The 23555-nt window shown below is 45.9% G+C and overlaps 2 protein-coding genes across 5 annotated transcripts in view; one reads left to right on the forward strand and one right to left on the reverse strand.

Annotated features, from left to right (window-relative positions):
- The window catches only part of pola1 (polymerase (DNA directed), alpha 1), a 49393-nt gene extending 38373 nt beyond the window's left edge, over nt 1-11020 (forward strand). For all 4 annotated transcript variants that reach the window (XM_030099181.1, XM_030099182.1, XM_030099183.1 and 1 more), the window contains exons 36-37: nt 1015-1111; nt 9992-11020. In XM_030099181.1, coding sequence (XP_029955041.1) covers nt 1015-1111; nt 9992-10128 — 234 coding nt within the window. In that variant the 3' untranslated portion in view covers nt 10129-11020. The remainder of the gene's footprint in view (nt 1-1014; nt 1112-9991) is intronic.
- A 4669-nt stretch (nt 11021-15689) lies between these two features.
- arxa (aristaless related homeobox a) lies at nt 15690-21376 on the reverse strand. Its single transcript, XM_030099185.1, has 5 exons — nt 20901-21376; nt 20031-20595; nt 18598-18643; nt 16667-16998; nt 15690-16021 (listed from the first exon to the last, which is right to left on the reverse strand). The coding sequence occupies exons 1-5, from the start codon at nt 21088-21090 to the stop codon at nt 15751-15753; spliced, it is 1404 nt and encodes a 467-aa protein (XP_029955045.1). The 5' UTR covers nt 21091-21376; the 3' UTR covers nt 15690-15750.
- Between the last annotated feature and the right edge of the window lie 2179 nt (nt 21377-23555).

Raw genomic sequence — 23555 nt, forward strand, 5'->3', positions numbered from 1 at the left:
TCAGATCGGTGTTTTAATTCATCGACGGCTCATTTAGTAATCTAAAAAACAAAAACGAGCAGAAGAATTATGTTTAACATAGACCATTAAGATATCGCCGATGTGTCTTGGGATGTTGAGGTCTGTGATATCTCTCTGACAGCTGGCTCACAGCGTCTCTGGGTAAATGATATCAAATTGGTGTCAGTTTGGCTGGCAGCAGCATTTAGTGGCGGTTAAGAACCGAACGCTCCAGTTGAACGTGGTTTCATAATGCTGAGGCAGCTCCAGCCAGACCACAGGAACATCTCAGCAACTTCTGTCAACTGGTGGCAAAACGAGCAAACATTAAAGGATTTAATGGATGAATGATGCTGATCAGCAGAGGCAGACAATCATTGTATTACCGGCACACAAGAGAAAAAAAGAAACATTTAGGAGCCCCGTTTTCACAGGAACACTAGTTGGGGCTAGTATTTTTGTCTGAAAATACACAGAGAGCAGTACGCTGTAAACATTAGCAGTGAACACGGACATTTGTCTGGACAGCCAACCTGGATTGCTATTAACGGTGCGTTAACTGTAAAACTACCAAGTTCCAGGAGAACGTGGACGTCGTTATGTCCATCTGCTGGTGCATGTGTAGAGGAGCTGACGGCTGTGGTGCACAGGCGCTGTCGCAGCGTTTTCGAAAAGTTACGTTTTCAGCAGCTTCCGAGCACCACTGCCGTGTAAAACTGTTCCCCAAAACACTATGAAATTTTATGTTTAACTTGAAAATGTTGGTGAACGGCACTTTGGAATCCATTCTTTCTTTCCATTCTTCTTTTTTTTTTTCAAAACACTTTTATTTATTTGTGTCAAATTCATGCTACCTTTATCCATCAGTTTGCTGCGAACAGTAGATCAATACAACAACTTGGAATACAGAACAAGGAAATACACAAAAAAAAAATCATGTGTAGTTGGATGTCTGTCACACAGCTGTGATTTTGACCGTGTGTGTGTGTGTGTGTGTGTGTTTTCTGTCTGCAGTACTCCGAGAAGGCCCTCTACAACCAGCTCTGCTTCTACAGGTTCATCTTCGACTGGGATCATGCGGTGAACAAAGTGCTGCAGTCGGATGAGAAACGTAAGATCTCGCACATCAGATATGTTGGAGTTAAAAAGAAAACTAAGTCATGTTCCCTCCAGACGCACTTTTGTCTCAAGTTTTGTATTCATTGTGAAAACAGGCCCCGCTTCTGTAAATGTTCCCTTATTTTCTTGATTTCTTCTCCGCTGTTTTTGTTCCTCCTCTGCTTATTCTGCCTCCGGAGCTGAAATCAAGTTAGCAGATCCGCCGCCGGACTTTGAATGTTAATGTCCCGGCAATTCTCCCTCACAAATACACATACAACATAGCATTAGCAATCAATGCCTCAACATAAACCTTTTACCCAGGCTGCACTTAAAATATTCACCAATGATGTGGCGCGCGGCGTGCGCGCACGCACACACGCGGCGGAGCGCGGGCATTGGATACGGGGAGGGGGGTTAAGGACATTCAGCTCCTCGAGTCGACAGCCCTAATTTAGGAGACGGATTCAATCACACACACATACAGAATGCAAAACGCTCCAATCACTGGAAGAAAGAAGGAAAGGGCCCTCCACCGCTCTCCCTCTACCCCTACCCTCACTGTCCATCTCTGCCGCTTTCTCTCCTTTGCTCGCTCTCTCTCCCCTCTCTCTCTCTCTCTCCCGCTCCCTCTCTTGGACAGGCACTCGTTTGGCTGTGTTGATTGAAAACAGGTTTTAGATTTGGGGAAATGATAGGGGGAGTAATGGGCGCGCTGACGAAAGGATAGCCCTTCTCCTATAATGGGACATGGAGCGTATATTTCCCCCCTTGGACTCAAATAGACGCTACTCCAGCGATCTGGGCGCACTCAGTAGGCGTCCGCCACAAGGCCTCTTTACCCATAGTTCCCCCTGATTGATGTCACTTGATTAGAAAGGGCTGCCGGGCCGAGTGATTTATTTATTTGATTAAATATGTATGTATGTTATTTATGTATGTGGGTTTGAATGTTGTCCGTTTGCGCGCCGGGACCCGAGCGGAGCAGAGAAACGGTGAGATAGCGGAGTTAAATACAACGTGTAATCAACAGATGACCACTCAGCGGATGGAGTGAGCTGAAATGGAGGGATTGGACCATTGTGTATTTCTGTCTTTGCCCAGATGCAAGAAATCATCGCCAATCAATTCTCGACTCTCCTCCTTTCTTTATGTTAACACACTGGTCTTCCCGGGCTCTGGCCAATTTTCTGTACCAAACAATAGGTTCCAGTTCTACAGTACGGGAGACTGTAGACTGCTAGTTCTGCTTGCTGGAATATATATATTAAATAAAAAGGATCAAATAAACCTGAGTTTTTACATCATGATAATTAGCTTGAGACTCTCAGACTGCTCAACATAATCACAGATACATGAACATGGATTTTTGTGACTTAAACAATCTGCTAATTTCATTGTTGTAGAAATAAAATCGACTACACAATAATAAAATAAAGTTTTTCTTTGTCATGGTGCACAGTATACATGTCAGTATTTTCACGAACCAAATACTACAGAAAAGCAAAGTAAGCTCAACATAAATCCAATTCTGATGACGGTTTGGTACAAAATACTGTGAAATGTCCCAAAAAAGTTCTCTCTGAAGTATACATGTTTTAATAAAGTCACCCTGACAGCCTGGCTTTGAGGCTCGTTTGATAGCAGTGAAGTAGCTAGCTTTGAAATGTTTTGAAATTTCTCGAATGTCCTTGGTGGTTTGGCAGCCTGGATTGGTGAATCTCCATGTTTCACGCCTCTGGTCTGAAACTTAAAAGCGTCTATAATCCTGAATGTAGTTTTTCTTTATATCAGTTTGAGTTTTTTCTCTCATCAGGACCGCGGTGCTTTGACCATGTGGTAAATTTGACCTTTTTGTACACTCGAGCTTTGAACGACAGAACTGGTGATTTTGCAAATATTTAAGTCAACCATAAGTTAGCTGACTGGTCAGAAGTCCCTTCCACCCAAAACTTATTGATCTCAGCTACTTTGCCATGTCTCAGCACTGACTTGCTGATCTGTTTACTTGTTTGTTAACTTGGTGGAGATGGGAGGACATCCCTCCTCTCACTTAGCTGCCCATCCTTTCAATCACCGCCCTTTTTTTCTTTTGGACTCTTCGGTTTCCTCAAACGCAGGTCCTCTTTTCCATGCTCGATCCTTCGCCAATCTGTTCTTTTCGAGGCAGAATATGTGACTGCAGCCTGTCTGTAACACCCGCCACTGTTCTGCAAGCGGTATTGTTCGGCACCGCCCAGCACTCTGCACAGTTAACAATCACAACCAGCCTCCTTTGACTTGACAGAGCTGCAGTGACAGCCGCACAAACGCTCAAAGCCAAGCTGGATGCCTTGTTGCTTATAGTGAGCAGTCGTTAGCCGGAATACACCAAATGTGCAGGTGGAGTTTGCAAACACGCAGACGGGGAAAGAGCGTCTCGGGCCGCTCCAGTCGTGTAGGTATTGACCCGCTGCGGCTGAACAGCGTTAATAATGCGTTGTGAAATTTAAAATGTCATTTAGAAACACTCTAACAAGCAGATATATGAACCGCTGAGTGTTTATAATCATATTGCCACATGTCTAAATACCAACGTCTTCCCTTCTCCATGATCGCAGCTGTTTGAACTTTAAAGTACCTCAGGACGTAAACGTTTCCACTTAGAACCACTGGGTGGCAGTAGTGAGGCATTGCTAGGCAGCATCAGCAGTTTGCTGTTAGAAGAAATGTAATGGCTGGAGTAACTTCTTCTTTTCTTGGACTGAATGCAGGAATAATGGTAGAATTACTTATTCACCATCTAGTGGCAAAATGCGGAATTACAAGTAGGAATTAATTAAAATCCTAAATCATGTAATTCAGTCGAAGAAGTTAATGCAATCGAGATGGTGACCTCAGCTTGCATTTATTCATTTATTTTTTAATCTGAATGCACAGTGCTAAGCATATCGTGTTGTCAGCACAGCTTTAAGTTGCACTGCAGCGTCCGTCCTTCCTGTCTGGCAACACTGACGCCTCAAAGTGATTAATACCCGACTCACACATGCCACTGTTTTCCTCAACGTGAAGAAGACACGCATATACACTCTCATGCTGCTATAAAATATAGGTTTAAGGTGTTATCCCTCAGTCCCGGGGCAGTAATACCCCATATTACTGCATTACACACCCAGGGGCCACACTGCTTAGATTACAGGGAGGAGACATTCAATCCTATACACCCGACTCTACTCCCTGTGCATGGACTGCCGTCTCTCTGGGAGGGTTTGCATATAGACGTGTGCTGATTTATGAGCTCTGTTTGTGCACCATCTCAACTTAATCTTGTGTCTTCGTCGTGATGATTACAGAGAATGCAAACTGCCTGAGCTGCAACTTGCAAAGCTTTTTCTTTTTCTTTTTTTTGTGTATCATTGTGCTGAAATGGACTGAAATGCTTTTTGTAAACTGATGAGAATCTTAAACAGTCAACGAGGCAGAATTTGACAGAATGTTATTCTGAGCAGGCGACCCGCTCATCAAGTGACTGACAGTCAATAAATACTCTGACATGCAAGTTTTAGGGTTAAAGTAAAGTAATAAAGTATGTTCAATGGAGCGCTTCTCCATGTGATATCCAGTCATCCGCCGGCCGCGGCCCAGACCTCATGTAACACTACAGCAGTAATTTAGGACTATTTACCATGTGCTTAGTAATCTCTCTCCACCTAATCTGTTATTGTCAGCTATCTGTCACTGTTGCAACTCTGGAATTTTCCATTTGGAGGATAAGTAAAGTCTATCTTATCTTGTTTGAGGCAGCAGACTCATAACAAAGGAGAGGAGGAAACACAATAGGTTTTTTTTTTTTCTTGCAGTATTTAAATAAACACCAGCGGTCGACTCGGATACGGTGGTATGGCGGATCGACTTCAGTTATTAATGCAAGTTTAAATGTGTGCCTTTAAATGACCACGATGCTCTCTGTGTCCCGTCGTCATGGAAACGCGTCACTCCACCCCATTACTCCTCCCTCAAAGCATCGCTGCTAGTGGATCCTCACAGCAAGAAACTCAAAGTTTCCTAACAAAGGGCATGCTGCAATTGCTTCTTTTTTTTTTTTTTTTTTTAAGAAGGACGATATCTATCAGAATAATCTCAACTATAGATCGCCCCAGAATCAGTCAGACCTTTGTGCTGCCCCCTCTGATTATCGTCTGAACCGTTTGCCCTCCGGCCAAAAGCTGCCGGCCTCCTTAATTCACTAAAAATAGACGCGGGTTCTCGTTTGTTCCGCAAGCTATAAAGTTTTTAGCAGGTCATTTATGTTTACTACAGGGACATCCCGTCAGTCCAGCCAGCCTAATCAGTTGACAAAGTGTGAGGCATGTATATGGGTATGAGCACCGCTGATGGGTATGCGTGTGTATTTTGGTTGTGTTGAAATGGTCGACGCTTCTGCTGTAAACCAATTCCCCTACTGGGACAAATTACCTTATCTCTCTTTAGTCAAGTAGACACACACACTTTAGTTTGACCCACTTCGACACACAGTCCTGCTGCCAAAAAAAAAACACTGAATATAGATCACAATGAAAATACTGTGTTGAAAAGTGTTTTTGTTAAAACGATCAGGCACCACCGACATGTCCAAGCAAGGACCAAAATATTTGTCGCTGTTCGTCTTGTTCAGATGTGTTGGAAATGTCAACAATACGCCGAAACTAGTTCATCAACTTGGATTTTTCAAAATAAAAGCTCCGCTTTCCACCGTGTGTTCAGTGACCTAAAACAAACCCGTGTTTCTCAAACTGTGTCAGACAGACTCTGCTGATTTAGTGCATGTTGGGACCCGTGTTGTTTCAATTCTGAAAGGTAACGCTGCCTTTTTCACGCCAATAAACTACAAATGTTTTGTGTTTAAAACCGTCAACAGGTGGCACTGCAGTGGTTAAGAGATGAGGGACCTCCTCCTGCTCCCTGATGAGACCTTTAACTTAAAAGTCATCGTATCTCTTGCGATTCCAACCCGGGTCAGCCGTTAATGGGAAAATTTGTTGAATGGCGACTTGATTGAATCGCCTGATTGGATCAGTTTCAGTGTAAAAACAGTACAAAGGTGTGTCAGTTTAAGAGCTGGAAAAGACAGACAAGCAAATAATCTGACAGAATTTTCTGTCACTCGATTGAAGGAGAGAAAGATAACGCGTGAACTCCTCACAGAAAGGTCACAACCGGGAGTCGAACTCCGACCGCTAACCGCTGCGCGCCGGTGACGCCGCAGAGGCAGAGAGTGACTGGAAATGTGGATGTGTGACATGACGGCTACAACATGCCTCGAATGGTTTAATGGTAAACACAAGAAACCACCAGCTTCCAGGTAGTCATTTGAATTTCCCCTCCCGTTGCGCCGCGTGTCGTTCGCCTTCTGCAGGCTTCACGCCTGATAACCGCTTATATGTTCAATACACAACCGCCGAGCCCGCTCCACTATTGGCATTTATCGAAAGAAACACATTATCAGCTTCGTCCTGTTGCTGCTGGTGCGTCTCCTTTTGTTTACCGAAGGGGGAAACGCGTGACGCGCTCGGCGGCCGTGTCGCCCGGTTGTGTTTGTACCTCCGAGAGCGCGTGTCCTGCGCCTATTGTGAAGTCTGAACGTGAATGTTTACTGGCGTGCGGAATATGTATAATACAGCACATTAAAGAAAAATAGCTTCACATAAGGGTTCCGAGTGAATGCAGAATGTAATTTGATCAGAGCGCGCGTGTGTTTGTGTAAGCGTGTGTTTGTGCGTGTGTGTGGATTTGCGAGCATGCGCCTGTCTTATCTACATGTACGTTGCATTTTTGTGCCTGATTGCTGCGACTGAGTAAAACATGGAGGTAATTTCATCCGCTGCAGGAGATCTCTAATAGATTACACACACACACAGTCACACACTCTCAGCCACACACACACACACACACACACACACACACACACACACACACACACACACACACACACTATGGAGGGACAAAAAAAAAAGCGTGCTGTCCGTTCTTTAGCTGGGAACATCCCGTATCAATGACTTTCCAATCATTTCATGTCACTTTCCTTCCCTCCGCCTGCGCCGCTCTTCCCTCCCTCCCTCTCTCCCTCCCTCCTCCCTCGTTCCCCCCGTCGGTCGCCTTCCCCGTCTCTCCATCAGCCCCCATCCCCTCCCTCCAGGTCTCAGTCTTGAGTGTGGGCAGTATGATTGCGTGTGTGAGCAATAATGTAATTTTGCCGCATTGATAAAATATAAATTGTCCTTGAGCGGCGCTTTTGTAATGATCCATTTACAGACAGCTTCCCGACCACCTCTCAGAGCTCTGCATTTGGTCCTCTTCCACCCTCCCACTCTTCCTCCTCTCTCTCTCTCTCTCTCCATCTTCCTTTCCTTCTCTCTCCTCTTCATTTTCTTCCCTCTCTCTCCCTCTCTCTCCCCTCCCTTTCTCCAGCAATACAAAGCGGGGTGGCAAAATCCGCGGGTGCGATTGTCAAATCAATTATTCATTCTGTGCAATTACACTCACACAAAGAAGTTTCCCTGTGCTCCGAGTGGTGATTAAATTAACTGCTATTCCAGCTGCCCGTCGCCACCAGCCTAATAGAATATTCATGGAGGCGGCCGACGGAATGGCCGATCTCCATTAACTTCATCATGCTCACTTAATTACAGGCTTGTTATTGTATTTACACCTAGTTAGAGCGTGCAGAGCCCCGATCTACTCGTGCCCGGCACCGCCAGCGTGTGCGCGAGTGTGTGACAACACCTAGTTAGAGCAGAGATAACCTCTGATACGCCCGCCGTGCACGTGCGCGCGCACGTCGGACGGAAAGAGACCCAAACGGCGGCCGATTGAACAAAGTTTCCAATCTCCAAAGATGCACATGTTCTTTCCATCCGCATATCTTTTGTTCTCTCTTGTTTTCTTCTTTTTCTCTTTACCTTTGCGTCCTGGCCTTCCCAGCGACGCCGTCTCCCCCTCCGTCCGCCTCACGCTCGCCCTTTCGGGAGAGGCTATTTATTTGAACTGCGCTCCCCCCCCCCCCCCCCCCCCCCCCACTGTGCTCCAACTTTGCGGCGAGGTCCCTTCCTCCTTCTTTTCCCTCTCGGTGACTCTTAAATCATTCTTTTATCTGTTCGCCACACGGTGATTGAGGTGGAAAAGAGAAAGGAGTGAGGAAGAGGAGAGGAGGGGCAGAATTATTTTCTCCTACCTTTCAGAAATGATGACATGATTGCTTTCGCTTGATCATGCATCGCACCCCCCCCCCCTTCTATGCTGCAGATAAATAGACTAGTCTTTCTCTCCCTCCACCCCTCTCCTCGCTAACGTGAGGATTATCTGGTAATAGTTGCCGCCGCTGTTTAAGTCATCCACACCATGTTTGTCACATTTGTGTGTTTTTTTTTTTCTTTAGTGATCGAGTTGCTGTGCTTTTTCTGTGTTTAACTACATATATATGTGTGTGTGTGTGTGTGTGTGTGTGCGATCTCTTGTGTACCTAACCTTTGTTCTCTTGGGCAGTTGGCTGGTATTTATCCAGCAGCCGCTAATGTAGCAGGCAGGAAGGACGGGACGGGAGATAGGCCTGCGGACGTGACATACGGACGCGTCGGCGATCCCGATGAAAAACATCCACACGAATACGAGAGCGCAACTCACCGCCGCCAACAATTTCTCTTCTTTCCGGATCGTGCTTCTAATTTGAGAGAGGAAAGGAAAAAAAAAAAAAAAAAAAAAAAAAATCCAACTGTTGCCCTTCCATTAGTTTTGATCCAAATCGCTGTTTAAACAACAAATTGATTAGTCAACAGTGTTCCACTAATCACTCAATGATTCAGTCATTTATCAAAGAAAAAGCCCAGCCCTTATCTAATTGTGCCTGCAGACACACACTCGGGAGATAGCAGGCATTGATGCAGAGCCTGCCAAGAGTAACATTTCCTCTTTATTTGTTCATCTGCTAATTATTTCCCGCGTTGTTTGATCTGCGATCTGCCGATAGCGTTATGAAAACTTTACATCGGGGCCCGGTCGTCATCCCCGCCGTCAGAATGAAGCCGGAGTTTTTACGCCACATTGAAATAGTTTTCAGCAAGTAAACCACAAACTAATCAGCACTTATTATACCAGCCGTTCTTTGTATTTACCTGTTTGTGTCCAATGTAAATCTCTAAAAGTATATATGTCATTTCTTGCATTTACAGTGTCTCTGAGGATATTTTTAAAATTTGAAGCCGGTGTACAACACATTTATGTGCAGAAGAAAGTTAAGCAATCTAAATATTGCAGAAAAACTGACTAATTCAGTCGATTCAGTCTTATTTTTTATTCAGTTTTCAGGACAGTAAAGACTGTTGGTGTGAAAGAGAGCAAACCGAAATCCCACGAAGCCGAAACGGCGTCTCTGCGCTCTGCTGCCTCTCCCTCCGACTCCCTGTTATCGCCGACGTAGCTCGCTGCACACTTTGTTCTGATAGCGTGTTATTACTTGGTTTCATGATACTTCATCTGCACTCGACGCTCCGTCTAATACCGTAAAGATTCGGCCGGGGCGGCAGGCCGAGACAGTCGTCTCACAGTCGTCTTTCTGGCCTCATTACGGCCCACCTGAAGAGATAACAGGGACAAGACATTGACTTCATGCTCTCATTGGACTTTTGTATCGATCCTGTGATCGTGTGTGTGTGTGTGTGAGTGTGTGTGCGCGCCATCGACCCATCAGTCCAATTCTCTGTGATCTCCCTCCCCAGTCGCAAACTGATAGCATTGCTTACAGACAGCTGTGGATCCGTCCGCTCTGAAGCGTTCATCAGTATCGAGACGAAGCCGACGGGATCGCCGCGCTGCCCTCACAGGAAGACAGTAACCCTTCTCCCCTTTCTCGCCCCCGCAGCTCGCGTTAACAAGATGGCCCGGCAGAAGGAGGTGTACCGGCGGCTCAAGGAGGTTCCCGACAGAGCGCTGGCCACCAGCGGCTACTCGGAGGTGAACCTGGCCAAGCTCTTCCAGGCGTTCTCCTCCATCAAGTAGACTCGGCCTGACGCGTCTGCCTTCCACTGTCTATGCCTTCCAAACGCAACAAGACCGGCCATTTTTAGGCTCTGGCCTCTCCACCCCGGTATCCTCTCCTCGGGAGCTAATCGGCCTTGTTCTAAGGCTGAAAACCCAATTACACCTTCACCTTTGGCGGCGGCGCCGGCAGAGAAACATGCAACACACATGCGCTCGCGACTTGACCTCATCACCCTGCCTCTGTATAGTAAAGGGGAGTAGCAATCATACCTAAATGACAGTCTATTGTGTGTGTGGAGGCCAGCTGGGCCCAGATGTGTGGATATGTGTGTGTGTGTGTGTGTGTGTGCGTGTAGAAATGACTTACCCTCCAAAAGCCGCTAATTAGCCAATGATAGTGACCCCGGCCTCTAAGACCACTGGACGCCCGCGGCGATCGGACACTTGTTCTGATTACCGCCATTCATCTCCCGTGTGCGTGCGTGTGTGTGTACGTGTGTGTGTGTGTGTGTGCGCGTGAGCAAGAGATCAGTGGATGAAAGAAAGGAGCAAGGAGGATGCAGGGAGTGACGGGGTGAGCGAGGCCACACGCGCTGCTCCCTCGCTCTTTTGTCCGGGTATCGAACAGCTGATCTCCTTCTCCTCCACCGCCTCTGTTTAACCGATGTCATTTCAGCCCTTTCACTCCGTTTTTCTTTCTTTCTTTTTTTTTCTCCCTCCCTCCCTCTTCTCTCCGTGCAAATTGTTTTAAAGCGTGTAATTTTCGATGTATCTGAGCTGTATCTCTCCGCAGGATTTGTTTCACTGTTTCTCGTCTCTTTGTAATGACCACAACGTTTTCCTGTGGAGTGTTTTGATATTGATGAGAGCATTTTTTAATACTGAAACCTCAATAAAAAAATGAAGTGGTTACGAAGTTAAATCTTGTTTTATGTGATGGATGGATGGGTGAAGGGATGAATCCAATGTCTGCAGCTTGGATACCAACTTTTTCTTTTAAAAGGCTGCGATCCCGGGGTGAAGTTGGGTTTTGCGAGTGGATTTCATGGCAGTTTTTGGTAAAAGAAGCATCGAAAAACTTGACGGATTTCCTCCGTGAGATTTTTCTCTAAAAGACACAGTTTCGCTCAGAATTCGGTGACTTCGCAATTTCAGGAAACCAGACGGCGATGAAACTCCGGAATGTCTTTCTCTTGGTGTCTGGAGTCAAACCGGTGTACAGTCGAGGTCCGTCCTCGCCGTTTGTGTCGTCCGTGCGCCGCAAACACACGTTTAGCGGATAAACTCGGAACGCGCCGTCTCAAATTTGCATTGTCTCTTGGTATATGCCTCAATTTAGCTCCGCGTGTTTTTAAATACAGTCTCTATTTACTCCGCTGTGGGTAAAGATCACCGTGTAACTCGCTGCTCGGAGTGTTTGAGCTCTTTTCCTCCAAGAAATCCTCCTTTGTGTTAATACAGTGGAGGGATTTTTTTACTCCATCCTGCGGCGTTGCATTTCCATAAACACTGCACGCCTCACAAATCACTTCAAACCACTGTGACTTGTGAAGGCAACCTTAAGTGGGCTGAACACTTAAACCATGATTCACTATGCAATGGATAGAACATGCTGTGTGTGTGTGGTGTGTGTGTGAGAGAGAGAGAAAGAGAGAGAGAGAGACTGTCTCCATGCATTTGCAGCCTATTGCTCATAACTTTACATATTTATTAAATCACATCAGCCCCACTGCCTCTCCCTCTGCTCCCTTAGCCTGTTTTTGCCCCCCTCTTTCTGCATCTCCTTGCAGATTTAATCAACCTCAGCTCACAGTCCACACAGTCCTACTATTCCCACTATCAGGCTGCAGGGTTTTTTTTTTTTTTTTTTTTTTAAGTGTTTTGCGCACCCAGTTTTGGAGTAAACCCAGTCAAATTAGGTCCCTGCATTAATTCGACCCTGCCAAAGCTAATAGGGTCGAACAAGTCTCTTTGTATTGTGGCGCTAAGCTTTATTGCTTGTCGTTTTGACCAGCGATGGACAAGGTAGGCTTTGATGAGGGAATTAGTCCCCTATTCTGTCCCCGTTATTCATGGCGCGGAGGAACATGCAGGCAGCAAGGAGAGGGGTGTCAAAAGGAGAGCTGGTCCCATTGCAAAGTGTCTCCCTTGTCGGGGCTGAATGGGCGGTTATGAGACGATAAACCGCTTAATACACTGAGCTAATTGGATGAGAGCAAGAGAGACGGGGGGAATTAAGAGGCGATCCGAGAGGGGAGCGCGGAGCCGTGGCCCCGCTATTCAGCTCTTTCATCGGGGCCGGTTCTCCGCCTGGAGAGAGAGAGGAGAGGAGAGGAGGGAGGAAGAGGGGAGGGAGTAAGGGGGGGGGGGGGACGTTCATCAAAGCGGCTTTTAGAGCTCCTCTCTCGCGGGGACGCAGCGAGCCCTGATCCGGCCGAGGCGCTGGAGTGATTGGGCCTATTCTCCCGGGCGAGGGACGCGCCGGGAGAAACGAGGCCCGAGAAGAAGCCAAATCACGGGCCAAATCAAGTCCGGCGAGCCCGGGGGTGATGAAAATGGGCAGACAAGGGGGTGTGTGGAGAGAGAGAAAGGGAGGGGAGCGGATGGGGGGGTATTTTCCAAACACCTGGGTTTACCTGAGAGAAGCGGCCACGTGCGCCATGCAGATTTCCAAACCATTATTCCCATTTTTATATTTATATATTTATTCATCAACATTCATTACCCTGATCATTCATGCAATAAGAGCCGCATGGCCTAATCCCAAGTGCGAGAGACCTGTCCTGAATGAGAGCGCACACATCCAACAAGTGTGACTTTATAAATCCACAGCCATTGCCCCGGTGGCAGCATTTCAATTTTCTCGCCTTTTTGCGCTGCAAAGAAAGTTTAAGCCCCGCTCCCAGCAGGTCATCCGCCTCCCGGCATTCCCCAGATATTAGGGACAAATTGGTTTGCCATTCATTAGTTATATTCACAATAAGATTAAAAGTCCCCGGACAATCTCATCAAAACCCCATATAGGACCATACAGCGGGAATAAAGCGCACGCTCCACTGAGCTTCAGAAACAGAATGGGAATTTTAAAACACACGGAGCTCTCACACATCGTTTATGACTGAAGAAATTGGTTTTCATCTTCCTTTTTTTTTTTTTTTTTTTTTTTTTTTTTTTGCGCTTTACGCACCAAGGCGCACCAGAGTCTGGATCAACTCGTGCACATGTCGCATCTCAGGCGAGCTTGTTTGGATTAAATTGAGTGATTAACAGGTGTAAGACCCGAATAAGAAGGTTTTCACACATGCACACAATTATATATATATGTCTAAAAAGAAAGAAGGGGGGAAAAAAAGAAGAAGAGGGGACTACTTTAATCCGCCGGGTAATTTCACGCGCTTTGGTCGGGCACCATGGATGGGTCAAACCGAGGAGAATAAGCATTGATTGCTGTAATAGTCCTGCATCAGTAGTGAGATCCAATGAAGGGGGGTGACTCTGGGTGTGTGTGTGTGTGTGTGTGTGTGTGTGCGTGTGTGTGTGTGTGAAAGCCGCTTGATGAAGTGGTTTGTTACTTCATTAATGACAAAGGGGACTCGCTTCCATCGACATGGCATTACAGATGTTAAGACCAATTTAGCGCCTTTAAAGGGTCTTAAAGGAAGTTTTGTGACGGGCCCCCCGAGATAAAGTGGGCGATCTAATTGAAAACCCCTCGCCTTTGTGGCGCGTCTCACATGTCGAGGATTAGGCTCATGAATATATGGTCAGTATTTTGTCAACTGGGCTGAGGAGGACAGACGCACGCAGCGCTCCGGATTAAACACCTCAGCGCAGGTGGAAGACTTTCTTCTTTTCTTCTTTTCTCTGGCGTGGGCCTGCAGGCATTTCCCAAGCCAGCCTGTTACTGAAGCTGCTTCACATTCCCCTGCACGTCCTAAAACAAGTCGTTTTTTGTTTCCTCCTCAATGTAAAGACAAACAGCACAATTTTTCATAACACCTTTTTATTAATAGTTCTATATTATTCTATTTCGCATATTTTTTTTTCCTGGTTTAAAGGCCTATATGTCAGTCCTAAAGGAATTTGAAATAATAAAGGATAACTCATTTTACCAGTGTAATTTATTCAAATTAGCATTATTAAACCAGGAAACTTACAATCACTTAATAAGAAAAAAAAAAAAAAACTCCTTCACTCATTTCCGTGGGGGAAAGGTTTTTGACATAAATAATTATCTAAAAACCTATCAATTCATAAACACAGGTGAGATTCTACACATTCATTACACACTACACCGAGTGCAAATTATCAAAACATGGCCTTTTGAAATATACACGGCCTTGTTTTGAAAATCATCATCTTTTTTCATGTACTTTTTTTTTTCTCCTTTTCATTTTTTACACATTATGTACAAGTTTCTCTTTCACACAGTCAGGTCTAGAGACGCGTCCCTGGTCTCAGCAGTGCTCGCCTGTCCTGTGAAGTCACACTCAGGTTTCAACACGCTGCTGTGAGGATCAAACCGGATCCAGAATTAGAGTCGATTTACAGAAACACAGGCGGGACTTAGATGGTTTTTTTTGGAATATAAGTGTGATGCTGAGGGTGACTGTGGCACAGGCGAGCAGTGGAGACGAGTCGGGCTTGCAGAGAAGGCTATGGAAGGTCTATGGACAGTTTTCCTTTGGTTCAGGGGTGTGTGTGTGTATGTGTGTGTGGCAGGGGGGGGGCACCACCTCCTCCAAGTCGCCTTTGTGAAAGATGCAGACCAGCTCAGCCCACATCAATGCATACAGATTAAGCAGTGCTAATGTCGAGCACTTATGTTGTCCACATTTGGGGGAACACAAGGATCCTTTTCTAAAAGTCTGGGTTCCCCCGTGGCTCCTCAGCTTTCAGTGTGTGAGTGTGTGTGTGTGTGTGTGTGTGAAAATCTCTGGTAAACGTTCAGCTGAGCATACGGTGTAATGCTGTCAATCCATTATTATAGAAAATACTAGTGTTAAACATTTTATATAAGCTCATAGCATACTGTATTTAAAATCCTAATTAGACAATTATAGTAACAATTTAAAAACAATAATTCATGTCAAATGATGTCTTGGAATAAAACATTTCCTTGAACAGATAGTAAAGTGCAATGGAAGTAATTGAAATACACGTTTTTACAGTTTGCAATAAAGTAACTGACTGAATGTTGGAGCTCCTGCTTGTGCGCCATGCTGATATTAAGAATATGCAAAGAAATATAGATTTAGTTGTGTTTATTCGTAGCTGCATGCAACAAGCAGTTTGAATTTAGTGTAAAAGCCTCAATTTTATGAGTATATTTTAAATGTTGCATCTTAAAATTTGCAATAGTTGTTCTGGTGATAGACTGCCCTGTAGGAAAGTGTAAAAACACACACACACAAACACACACTTGTCTTTAAACAGTGCTCTTCTGAATTTGGTTGTGCTATTTTAATTGGGGATACATAAGATACGGTGGAGCAGGGGGGACGTCGGGACATCGGCCTCAGGAGGGATGAATGGGAGTTTGGTTGGGTGGAGGGGGTGGGGTGGGGTGGGGTGGGGTGGGGGTGTCGTGGAATGGGACGTTAGCCCGGAACGGGGAGGCTCAGAGCTGGTGTTGAGTGTTCAGCACACCTCCTTCCCCGCAGCTCCGGTGGGCAGGATGTTAAGCTGGGTGAGTTGAGCCGAGTGTTCCTTGGCCTTGAGGCGCAGCGCGGCGATACTGGAGGCCCGGCGGTCCGCAGCAGCTGATGAAGAGGTGGAGGAGGAGGAAGAAGAGGAAGGGTCAGGGAGGACAGGGCCCGCATGGGAGGGGTTTTCTACGGGAGGGGCGGGCTGGCGCAGGAGAGCTGCAGCGGTGGAAGCACTAGTCAGAGGACCCATACTAGAGAAGAGCCTGGACAGGGACCAAAAACGCAGAATTTTACCACAATTTAAATGACACCAAGTTTTATCTCAGGTTTCAAAATGATCGCAGCTCTTTCGTTACTCGATATGAAACAGCATGTGACTCAGATCTCTGTGAAAGCAGTCCAACACCCTCGCGTTGGTTTCATTTCAGCTTGGTTTCTTCGGTTTACTTTGGTTTTAAACCCTCCTCTGGATTAATGTCATCTGCTCTCCTGATATAAAAGATGCCATGGGGATTACACAGTTAATAATGCTGTATAATGGAGGAGATAATTGTGGCATATGGAGTGTGTGGTGTCACCCCTCCTCACAGCTTGTCTGGCAGGATCACATGTTTGGTTAATTTATTAAGGCATCTGACAGAGTGATTACACGCCACTGTGAATGGTTAGCAGTATAACATATTTATAATCAGACACTGAGATAAACAGGGAGTGTGACTGAGGATTACTGTAAACATCAGTCATTAGAGATGTGCCGGGAATTTATTTTAAGCTCTGCTTGCGGCCGTGCATTTTTCTATACGTGTGCCTGGCTGCAAAATTGTCGTCTGTTTTTTTGTCTCTTCCCAAAGTCCAAGAGTCACAGATCGGTGGGTTGTGATAGAAATGAAGTGGTTCGTATAGCTCACCTGCCAAAGGTGGGTCCGATAAAGGCAGGGTGGCGAAACATGGCGGCCGTGCCCAGGAAGGTGCCCAGGCCGAGCGGGGTGGCCAGAGGTGGCGCCGAGCTGTTGTGAGGCGGCGGGGTCAGCCCCGGGAAGGCCGCCGCCGCCGCCGCAGCCGCCGTCCAGGCGGACTCCAGGGCCGGGTGCGGGTGGGGAGGGAAGGGCCCTCCCTCCAGGTAGTGGCTGAGAGGATGGCCTGCCGCCAGCGGGCCCGGGAAGGGCAGGCCCGAGGGATGGGCCTGCACGCCGGCCTTCTCACGCTTCCTCCACTTGGCTCTGCGGTTCTGGAACCACACCTGAAACGAAGAGAGAAAGATGAGCCCTCACTGTATTTGTTGATGTTTTCAGTTTCAAATGCTAAAATCCGAACAGGTGGCTTTTCTTACTTTTTTTTTTTTTTTTTTTTACATAATTAAAACTCCCAAGTGTTTCACAGTGATGCTTCAGTGACATTAACAGTTCAGTCTGGTCTAATAGTTGTCTGGTTCAGGTGGTGACCAGCAGGCGGAAAGTCAACGGTAATTACATGCAAGGTCTCTTAAATCTACTTTCTGACTAATTAAACCCCCCCCCTCCTTCCCTTCAGATGGGCTTCGGGGTAGGGAGGGAGGGAAGGGGGAGGGGGGGAGGATAATTAAGAGCAGTGTTAACAAAAGATCCAGAAAATTACCGCTGAACCAGCTCCAATAACAATTAATGCGCTTTAAATTAAATTCTTAAGAGACGCTCAGAACAAGTGACTTCCAATCCGGGAGGGTATTTAACTTTCCCACGCAGCCAGTTTGCTCTGCAGAAGCACGGGTCTCTCACAATGAGCAAAATGTCAACATGTGGAAAGTGATTGAACGAGCGGACTTGAGCGACAGGGACTGCGCGCACACACACACACACACACACACTCACTCTCTTTACGCACAGTCTTTACGCACACACACATGCGCGCATGCATTATTCCCAGAGGGCTGTTTAGCATTACACAGCCCCTCGGGAATTTATGAGTTTTTATCACCTCCTGATGGCGCCCGTTAAGTGATTTGTTCACCTACGGCCCCCCTAAAGAGACATCTGTTGTTTTACCGTCGGCCATAACCTCTCGGAGCTTCCACCGTGTTTGAACTGTCTCTCTGGTTATGAGCCCAAGCTTTCGACATGCAAGCCACGCTTTCAGTGCGAGAGGTGGGGGGGAGAGAGGAGAGGAGAGGAGAGGAGAGGAGGGGGGGGGAGGAAGGGGAGCAAACACCTTTAATGGTCTCTCATTCGCTCCCAAGTGCAAAGCATCGGATCAATGCAGGTCTATTGCAATCACATAATGGGAAATCAAATAGCATTATCCCTCCCCTCTTTCTCCCCCCACCTCCCTCCTACTCTTGCACACATCTTTTTTTTTTTTTTTTTTTACTCACACACACACACACACACACACATGTCGGCCTCGCCCCCTATCTGTCCCCTCTGATGGGAATTCAAACACCATCTCATCCCGGGAATACAGGCGGTGTTTGCTCCTGCACTAAGTGAGCTTTTTATGAATCGCCAGCGTCCGCTTAATTGCCTCTAAAACGTCCCCCGTTCGCGTGTAATAACATTCAATAACAGGAAAGACCTTCCCCGCGCAGCGATTGGGGCCATTTAACACGTTTTTACTGTAATAAATTATTGCCTCAAATTGGCCCGTAATCGTTGATCCTCAATCAGTGACGCATATCACCGGTTATTATCCAGCACTGTACACCGGGAAGCATTTTATAGAGGAGAGATAAAACATTAGAGGAGGATGCTTTTTTTCTCTCTCTCTCCCCCTCTGCCTCTCTCTCTCTCTCTCTCCTCTCTTCTCTATTTGATTTACAAGTCCCAGGCTTCTCTTTTGAGATAAAGATAAACATGGAGCCACTTACTTGAACGCGGGCCTCGGTGAGATCCAGGCGCATTGCGAGCTCTTCTCTGTAGAGAATGAGGGGGGGAGAAAAAAAAAAAAAAAAGAAAGAGAGAAAAGGGAAGAAAGAGGAAGGGAGAAAAGACAGAGACAGTAAGAAAAGATTCAAGGTTACAGGCCACCATTTGGAAGCAACGCAGAATTGCTGTTTTGTCCCCTCCTGTTGTTCACTGTCAACAATAGACGACCAAAATAGGCTTGATTTTTTTTCCCTCTCTCCTCCTCGGCATGAAGTGCAGAAAGACGCCATGGCCATATTCTATTTTCCCTGTCACCGATGGAAAGAAATAGGCCTAGTGATTGTTAGATTTTCCTTAGCCAAGGCCTGTCACTGTAACAACATAATGGCTGAAATAATGACATCTAAACTAGCCTGCCACAAAGCAATTGACGCTCCCTTCAGCTCCAAGATGGGCTTGCAGTCCAAATTAGACCTACAAGTCGCCTTAAAGTAAATCGATTGGAAAATATGAATAATCCCACTGGTGCACGAAATACTTTGAATCACAAAAGCCTTAATTTTCAAGCAGGAAAAAAAAGGTGAATTTGCTAATTATTAATTTGCAAATTCATAAAAAATTTGATATAATAAAAAAAGGATTTGAAAATTTAAATAAGATGATTTTATGAAACCCTCTAAACAGTGAAAACGTTTATATTCCAAGCAGTGAGTGTAAGTACACCTGCCCTTGGGCTTAAGGTTATAGGCCCTGACTTTGTGCATGCAGTATCATGTCCAGCAGGAAACCTGAACTGCTCCACATAATTATTCTCTGTGACAATAACACCACAGTTGTCTGTACTGCCAGGTTAAAAAAAAAGAAAGAAAAAAACTCCCCATGTATTAGCACTTACAGGCCTATTGTGTTCACTTATGCAAGGCACGGGTTTAGTGTTGGGGCATTTTTATGAGCTGTGATCCGCACAGTGTCCTGTTACAGACGACTGGAATTACTGTGACACAGTCTGGAAAAATTTTTATGGGCCAGGGAAGTGTTTATTTTAAAATAAAAGCTATTAATTATCACCCTCAATGCATGGCACCTTTTTTAAAAAAAAACGCATTGCAGTTTTATCTTTCATGACATTTCCAAAACTTGATACCAAATTCATATAATAATAATAATAATAATAATAATAATAATAATAATAATAATAATAATAATAATTTAAAATATAATTGTCGAAGTTTAATCAGCACCTTTCAATTTATTTTATTTTATTATTATTCTTTTTAGGCCTACGGTTGCTCCGTCTTTATTTCTTTCCATATGCTGTTGTGAAATTGGTTTAAATGTCATGACGGAATTAAAAATGAACGTACTTTTACGCACGTTAAAACGGTATTTCCCGGTCATGGAGATGTTCTATTTTCGCAGCGACACTGTTTCTGACCTGGTGAAGACGTCGGGGTAGTGTGTCTTCTGGAAAGCCCTCTCCAGCTCCTCCAGCTGGTAACTGGTGAAGGTAGTCCTGTATCTTCTCTGCTTCCGTTTCAGCATCCCCTCCTCTGAGTCACTGCCCGCCGACAGACACACGCTGTCCTCCCCGTCCCTCACGTCTCCATCCCCGGCGTTCAAGCTCTCCCGCTCCTCGTCCTTCGGCGACAGCGCGGCCGCGTCCCCGCAGCTCTCCTCCTCCTTCCCGGCGTCCTCCTCGAACTTGAGCGGGCCGAGCTCCACCAGCCCGAGGCTGCCGTCCTCCGAGGCCTCCCCGGGGCTCTGGTCGCCCTCCCCCCGGCTCAGCGACGCGTTCTCCCGGTAGGACTTGCTGCGGCTGATGCTCACCTGCGGCGCCTGGCTGATCTTGAGGCTGTCGCTGGCTTGCTCCAGGAGCAGCCGCTCTCTGTCCAGCTTCTCCGCGTGCTCGTGGAGGTATTTGCCCCCCGGTCCGTACAGCCGGCGGAGCTTGGGGGGCAGGTGCATGTCGGCGCTGAGGGAAAGCTGCTCTTTCGTTGGACCTGAGAGAAAATCCAGAAAAAGAAATTATGACCCCCAAAAAAATTGCCTTAAAGAAGCAGCTCGGAATTGTCATGTAAGTGCCACACTTTATTTAATGGAGGAAAAAAAAAAACACTTTTATCAAACATCAAAATTCCAGGCTGGTGAGCGGAGAGCGCGCACGCTTCCCGACCACACGGGTAACAACTCCTGCAGAGACATTACTGACACTCTGAGTATAAACTGGCTTGTTTCTCCTTCTAAAGCTTTTAAAATCACATTTTCTAACAATCCTTTTTTTGCTCCCGCTGGAAAGTCGACTCACCGTCAGCCGTCTTGTCCAGCTCCCCTCTGCCGGGCAGACCCGTCAAACTTTGCGCGCCTATCAGTCTGACCTTACAGGGACTCCGGCGGCCCAGAATACTGTCTATGCAGTAAGACGAGAGCAGCGTCGGGGATTTACTGCTCTTCCTCTCGCCCCGGTCGTGGAAATCTTCCTCAAACTGACCGCTCATGTCGACGCTTCTCTGTTCGTCCTTCGGCAACGCCTGTCAGTCTCCCCACTCTCTACCTCTCTCTCTCTCACACACACACACTCACACACACACACTCCTCTCTCTCACTCTCTCTCTCTCTCTCCCTTTCGGTCCGGCGCTCTCCTTCCTTCGCCTCTGTCCTCTCGGGCCGGTGTGGACCGCTCACTCCTCCCTCCTGCTCCTCTCTCCCCCCGCCACTCCTCTGTCAGCCTCTCAGCTAATGACAGACAGCGGTTTGGCCGCTGCGCGCTGCGCTCCGCTCAGCCAGCCGCTCCTCCGCTCTGCGCGCTGCGCTCAGCATACGTGGAGGTGCTTATTGCGCGCCTGATTGGCTCGTGAGTTGTGTATGCGGAGAGAGAGACCGCGCAGGGCCGCTTTATATATTTTGCGATTAAAGTTAATTTGAGGGAAAGGCTGCAAAAGCTGGCATGGAGTTTTGTTTTTTCCCCCTCCTCCTCCGTGGAACGAACTCAGCTGATAAAGTGGCCAACCGACTCACTTCAGCACAGTCTCATTTGCATGTCTGTAGACGTGATTGTAATTGAGCTACAACAGAACTGTAATTTACCTTTTAATGTAACCTTTAAGCATACTTGACAACGCGTAAAAGCGAATAAATGTGTTACAATACAGATAAACATCAACAACTGCAGCTGCATTAGACTTCGGGTAAATCAAATCTAAAACAGGATTATGCATTAAGTCAGAATAAACACACAGGTTAAAAGAAATATATATAATTTAAAGCCTATATGAATTCCAATTGGCTAGGCTGGTTACACTCACTGTCATGGCTTGCTCTAAGTTCAGGAAATAAAAAATGAGTAATATCAGATGTGAAAAAAGGCCCTTTTTGCTGTACAGATTTGTGTGGGGGCTATTACATTGTCATTGCATATATACAGTATTTAGCAATACGAATTTCTCTTTAACCCACATATAATTATATCAAAATTCTTGTTTTTCTTTTTTTATTTGGCCCACAGTTCCAGGCTCAATCGCTTGCAGAATATATATTTACACAAATGTTATAAAATTATTTCTTACACTATTAATTTGAATATCTAAATTATTTAATATTCTACATTATTATCACTACATGATACATAGAAAGTTATTTTCTTTCCAAAATTCAAGCTGAATTATAGCTACATAAGACACTCATCCTCTTCAATCCTTGTGCCAAACTGAAAAAATCTGGCGCGGGCTTTTGGTGTAGCCAGAGACAGCACCTGCTGGAGCCATGTCAGAGCCTCATAAATAGAAATCTCAATCTTGAAGAGCAAATATTAATACGGTTAATGTTGCATCTATCTATCTATCTATCTATCTATCTATCTATCTATCTATCTATCTATCTATCGTTTTCTCTCTCTCTCTCTCTCTCTTTCCAATTGCGTGCGCTCTGCTGGAGTTGCGGATTGACTTAAAAAGTGAGGGTGGCGCGCCGGTGATGAGCCGCCGCACGGGGAGCCGCGGCAGCACGCAGGGACTCCGCCGTGGAGAGGGGGAGAGATGGAGAGATGGATCGAGAACGTAATTTTAAATGAAAGTCTATTTAACCCGCTGTGAATGGCATGACCCCTATCCTCGCCTCAGAGCCCATCACTGTTAAAAGGATCATTTTCAGAATTCAATCCAAAAACTTCACCAAGCTGCAATTTACTCTCTCTCTCTCTCTCTCTCTCTCTCTCTCTCTCTCTCTCTCTCTCTCTCTCTCTCTCTCTCTCTCTCTCTCTCTCTCTCTCTCTCTCTCTCTCTCTCTCTCTCTCTCTCTCTCTCTCTCTCTCTCTCTCTCTCTCTCTCTCTCCCGTTATGTATCTGCCCAGCCGGAGCTTCGCAGAAAACGAAAAATAACAATGAAGTATATGTCCAGAAAATTGCACAAGTTGTTCATTTTTTTTTTACTTTCTTATAAAAAAAAAGAAAAACTATTTTTAAGCCTTAGCTACATGTCTCTTTTGTGATTGGAACTGGAATAAGAGCGCAATTGATCCCTGCAAAGTTTAGTTAAGGTGCAATTCGCTTAGTATTAGTGCAGGTAAACCCCACTAACACGGCTTTTATTATTTATTTTTTTCATAACAGCCGTGTAAAAAGTTGAACACAACGTGTGCTTTACAACATATCTGCAAAAGTAATATTGCAAATAGAAAAAAAAAAAACGTTTCCTATTGTATTAACCTCACTGCGGCGCACTTGCTCTGAATTTTTGAGCAGCACAGAGACGCGAGTGGAAATCATGCAGATGTAACCTCACGGACGGTGTCACATTTAATCCATCTGCAACTTTTTTGTGGTGTCACAAACTTCCGAGCTTGTTTATTTGCACGCAAATCAATGTAATGAGTGTAATAACAATATAAAATGTTATGCCTTTTCCCTGCGCGGTCACAAACAGACGTGCGTAATACAGACGGGTATTTAGAGTCGCTCTGTAATTT

The sequence above is a fragment of the Salarias fasciatus genome, chromosome 9 (assembly GCF_902148845.1).
Source record: "Salarias fasciatus chromosome 9, fSalaFa1.1, whole genome shotgun sequence".
NCBI classification, from domain to species: domain Eukaryota; kingdom Metazoa; phylum Chordata; class Actinopteri; order Blenniiformes; family Blenniidae; genus Salarias; species Salarias fasciatus.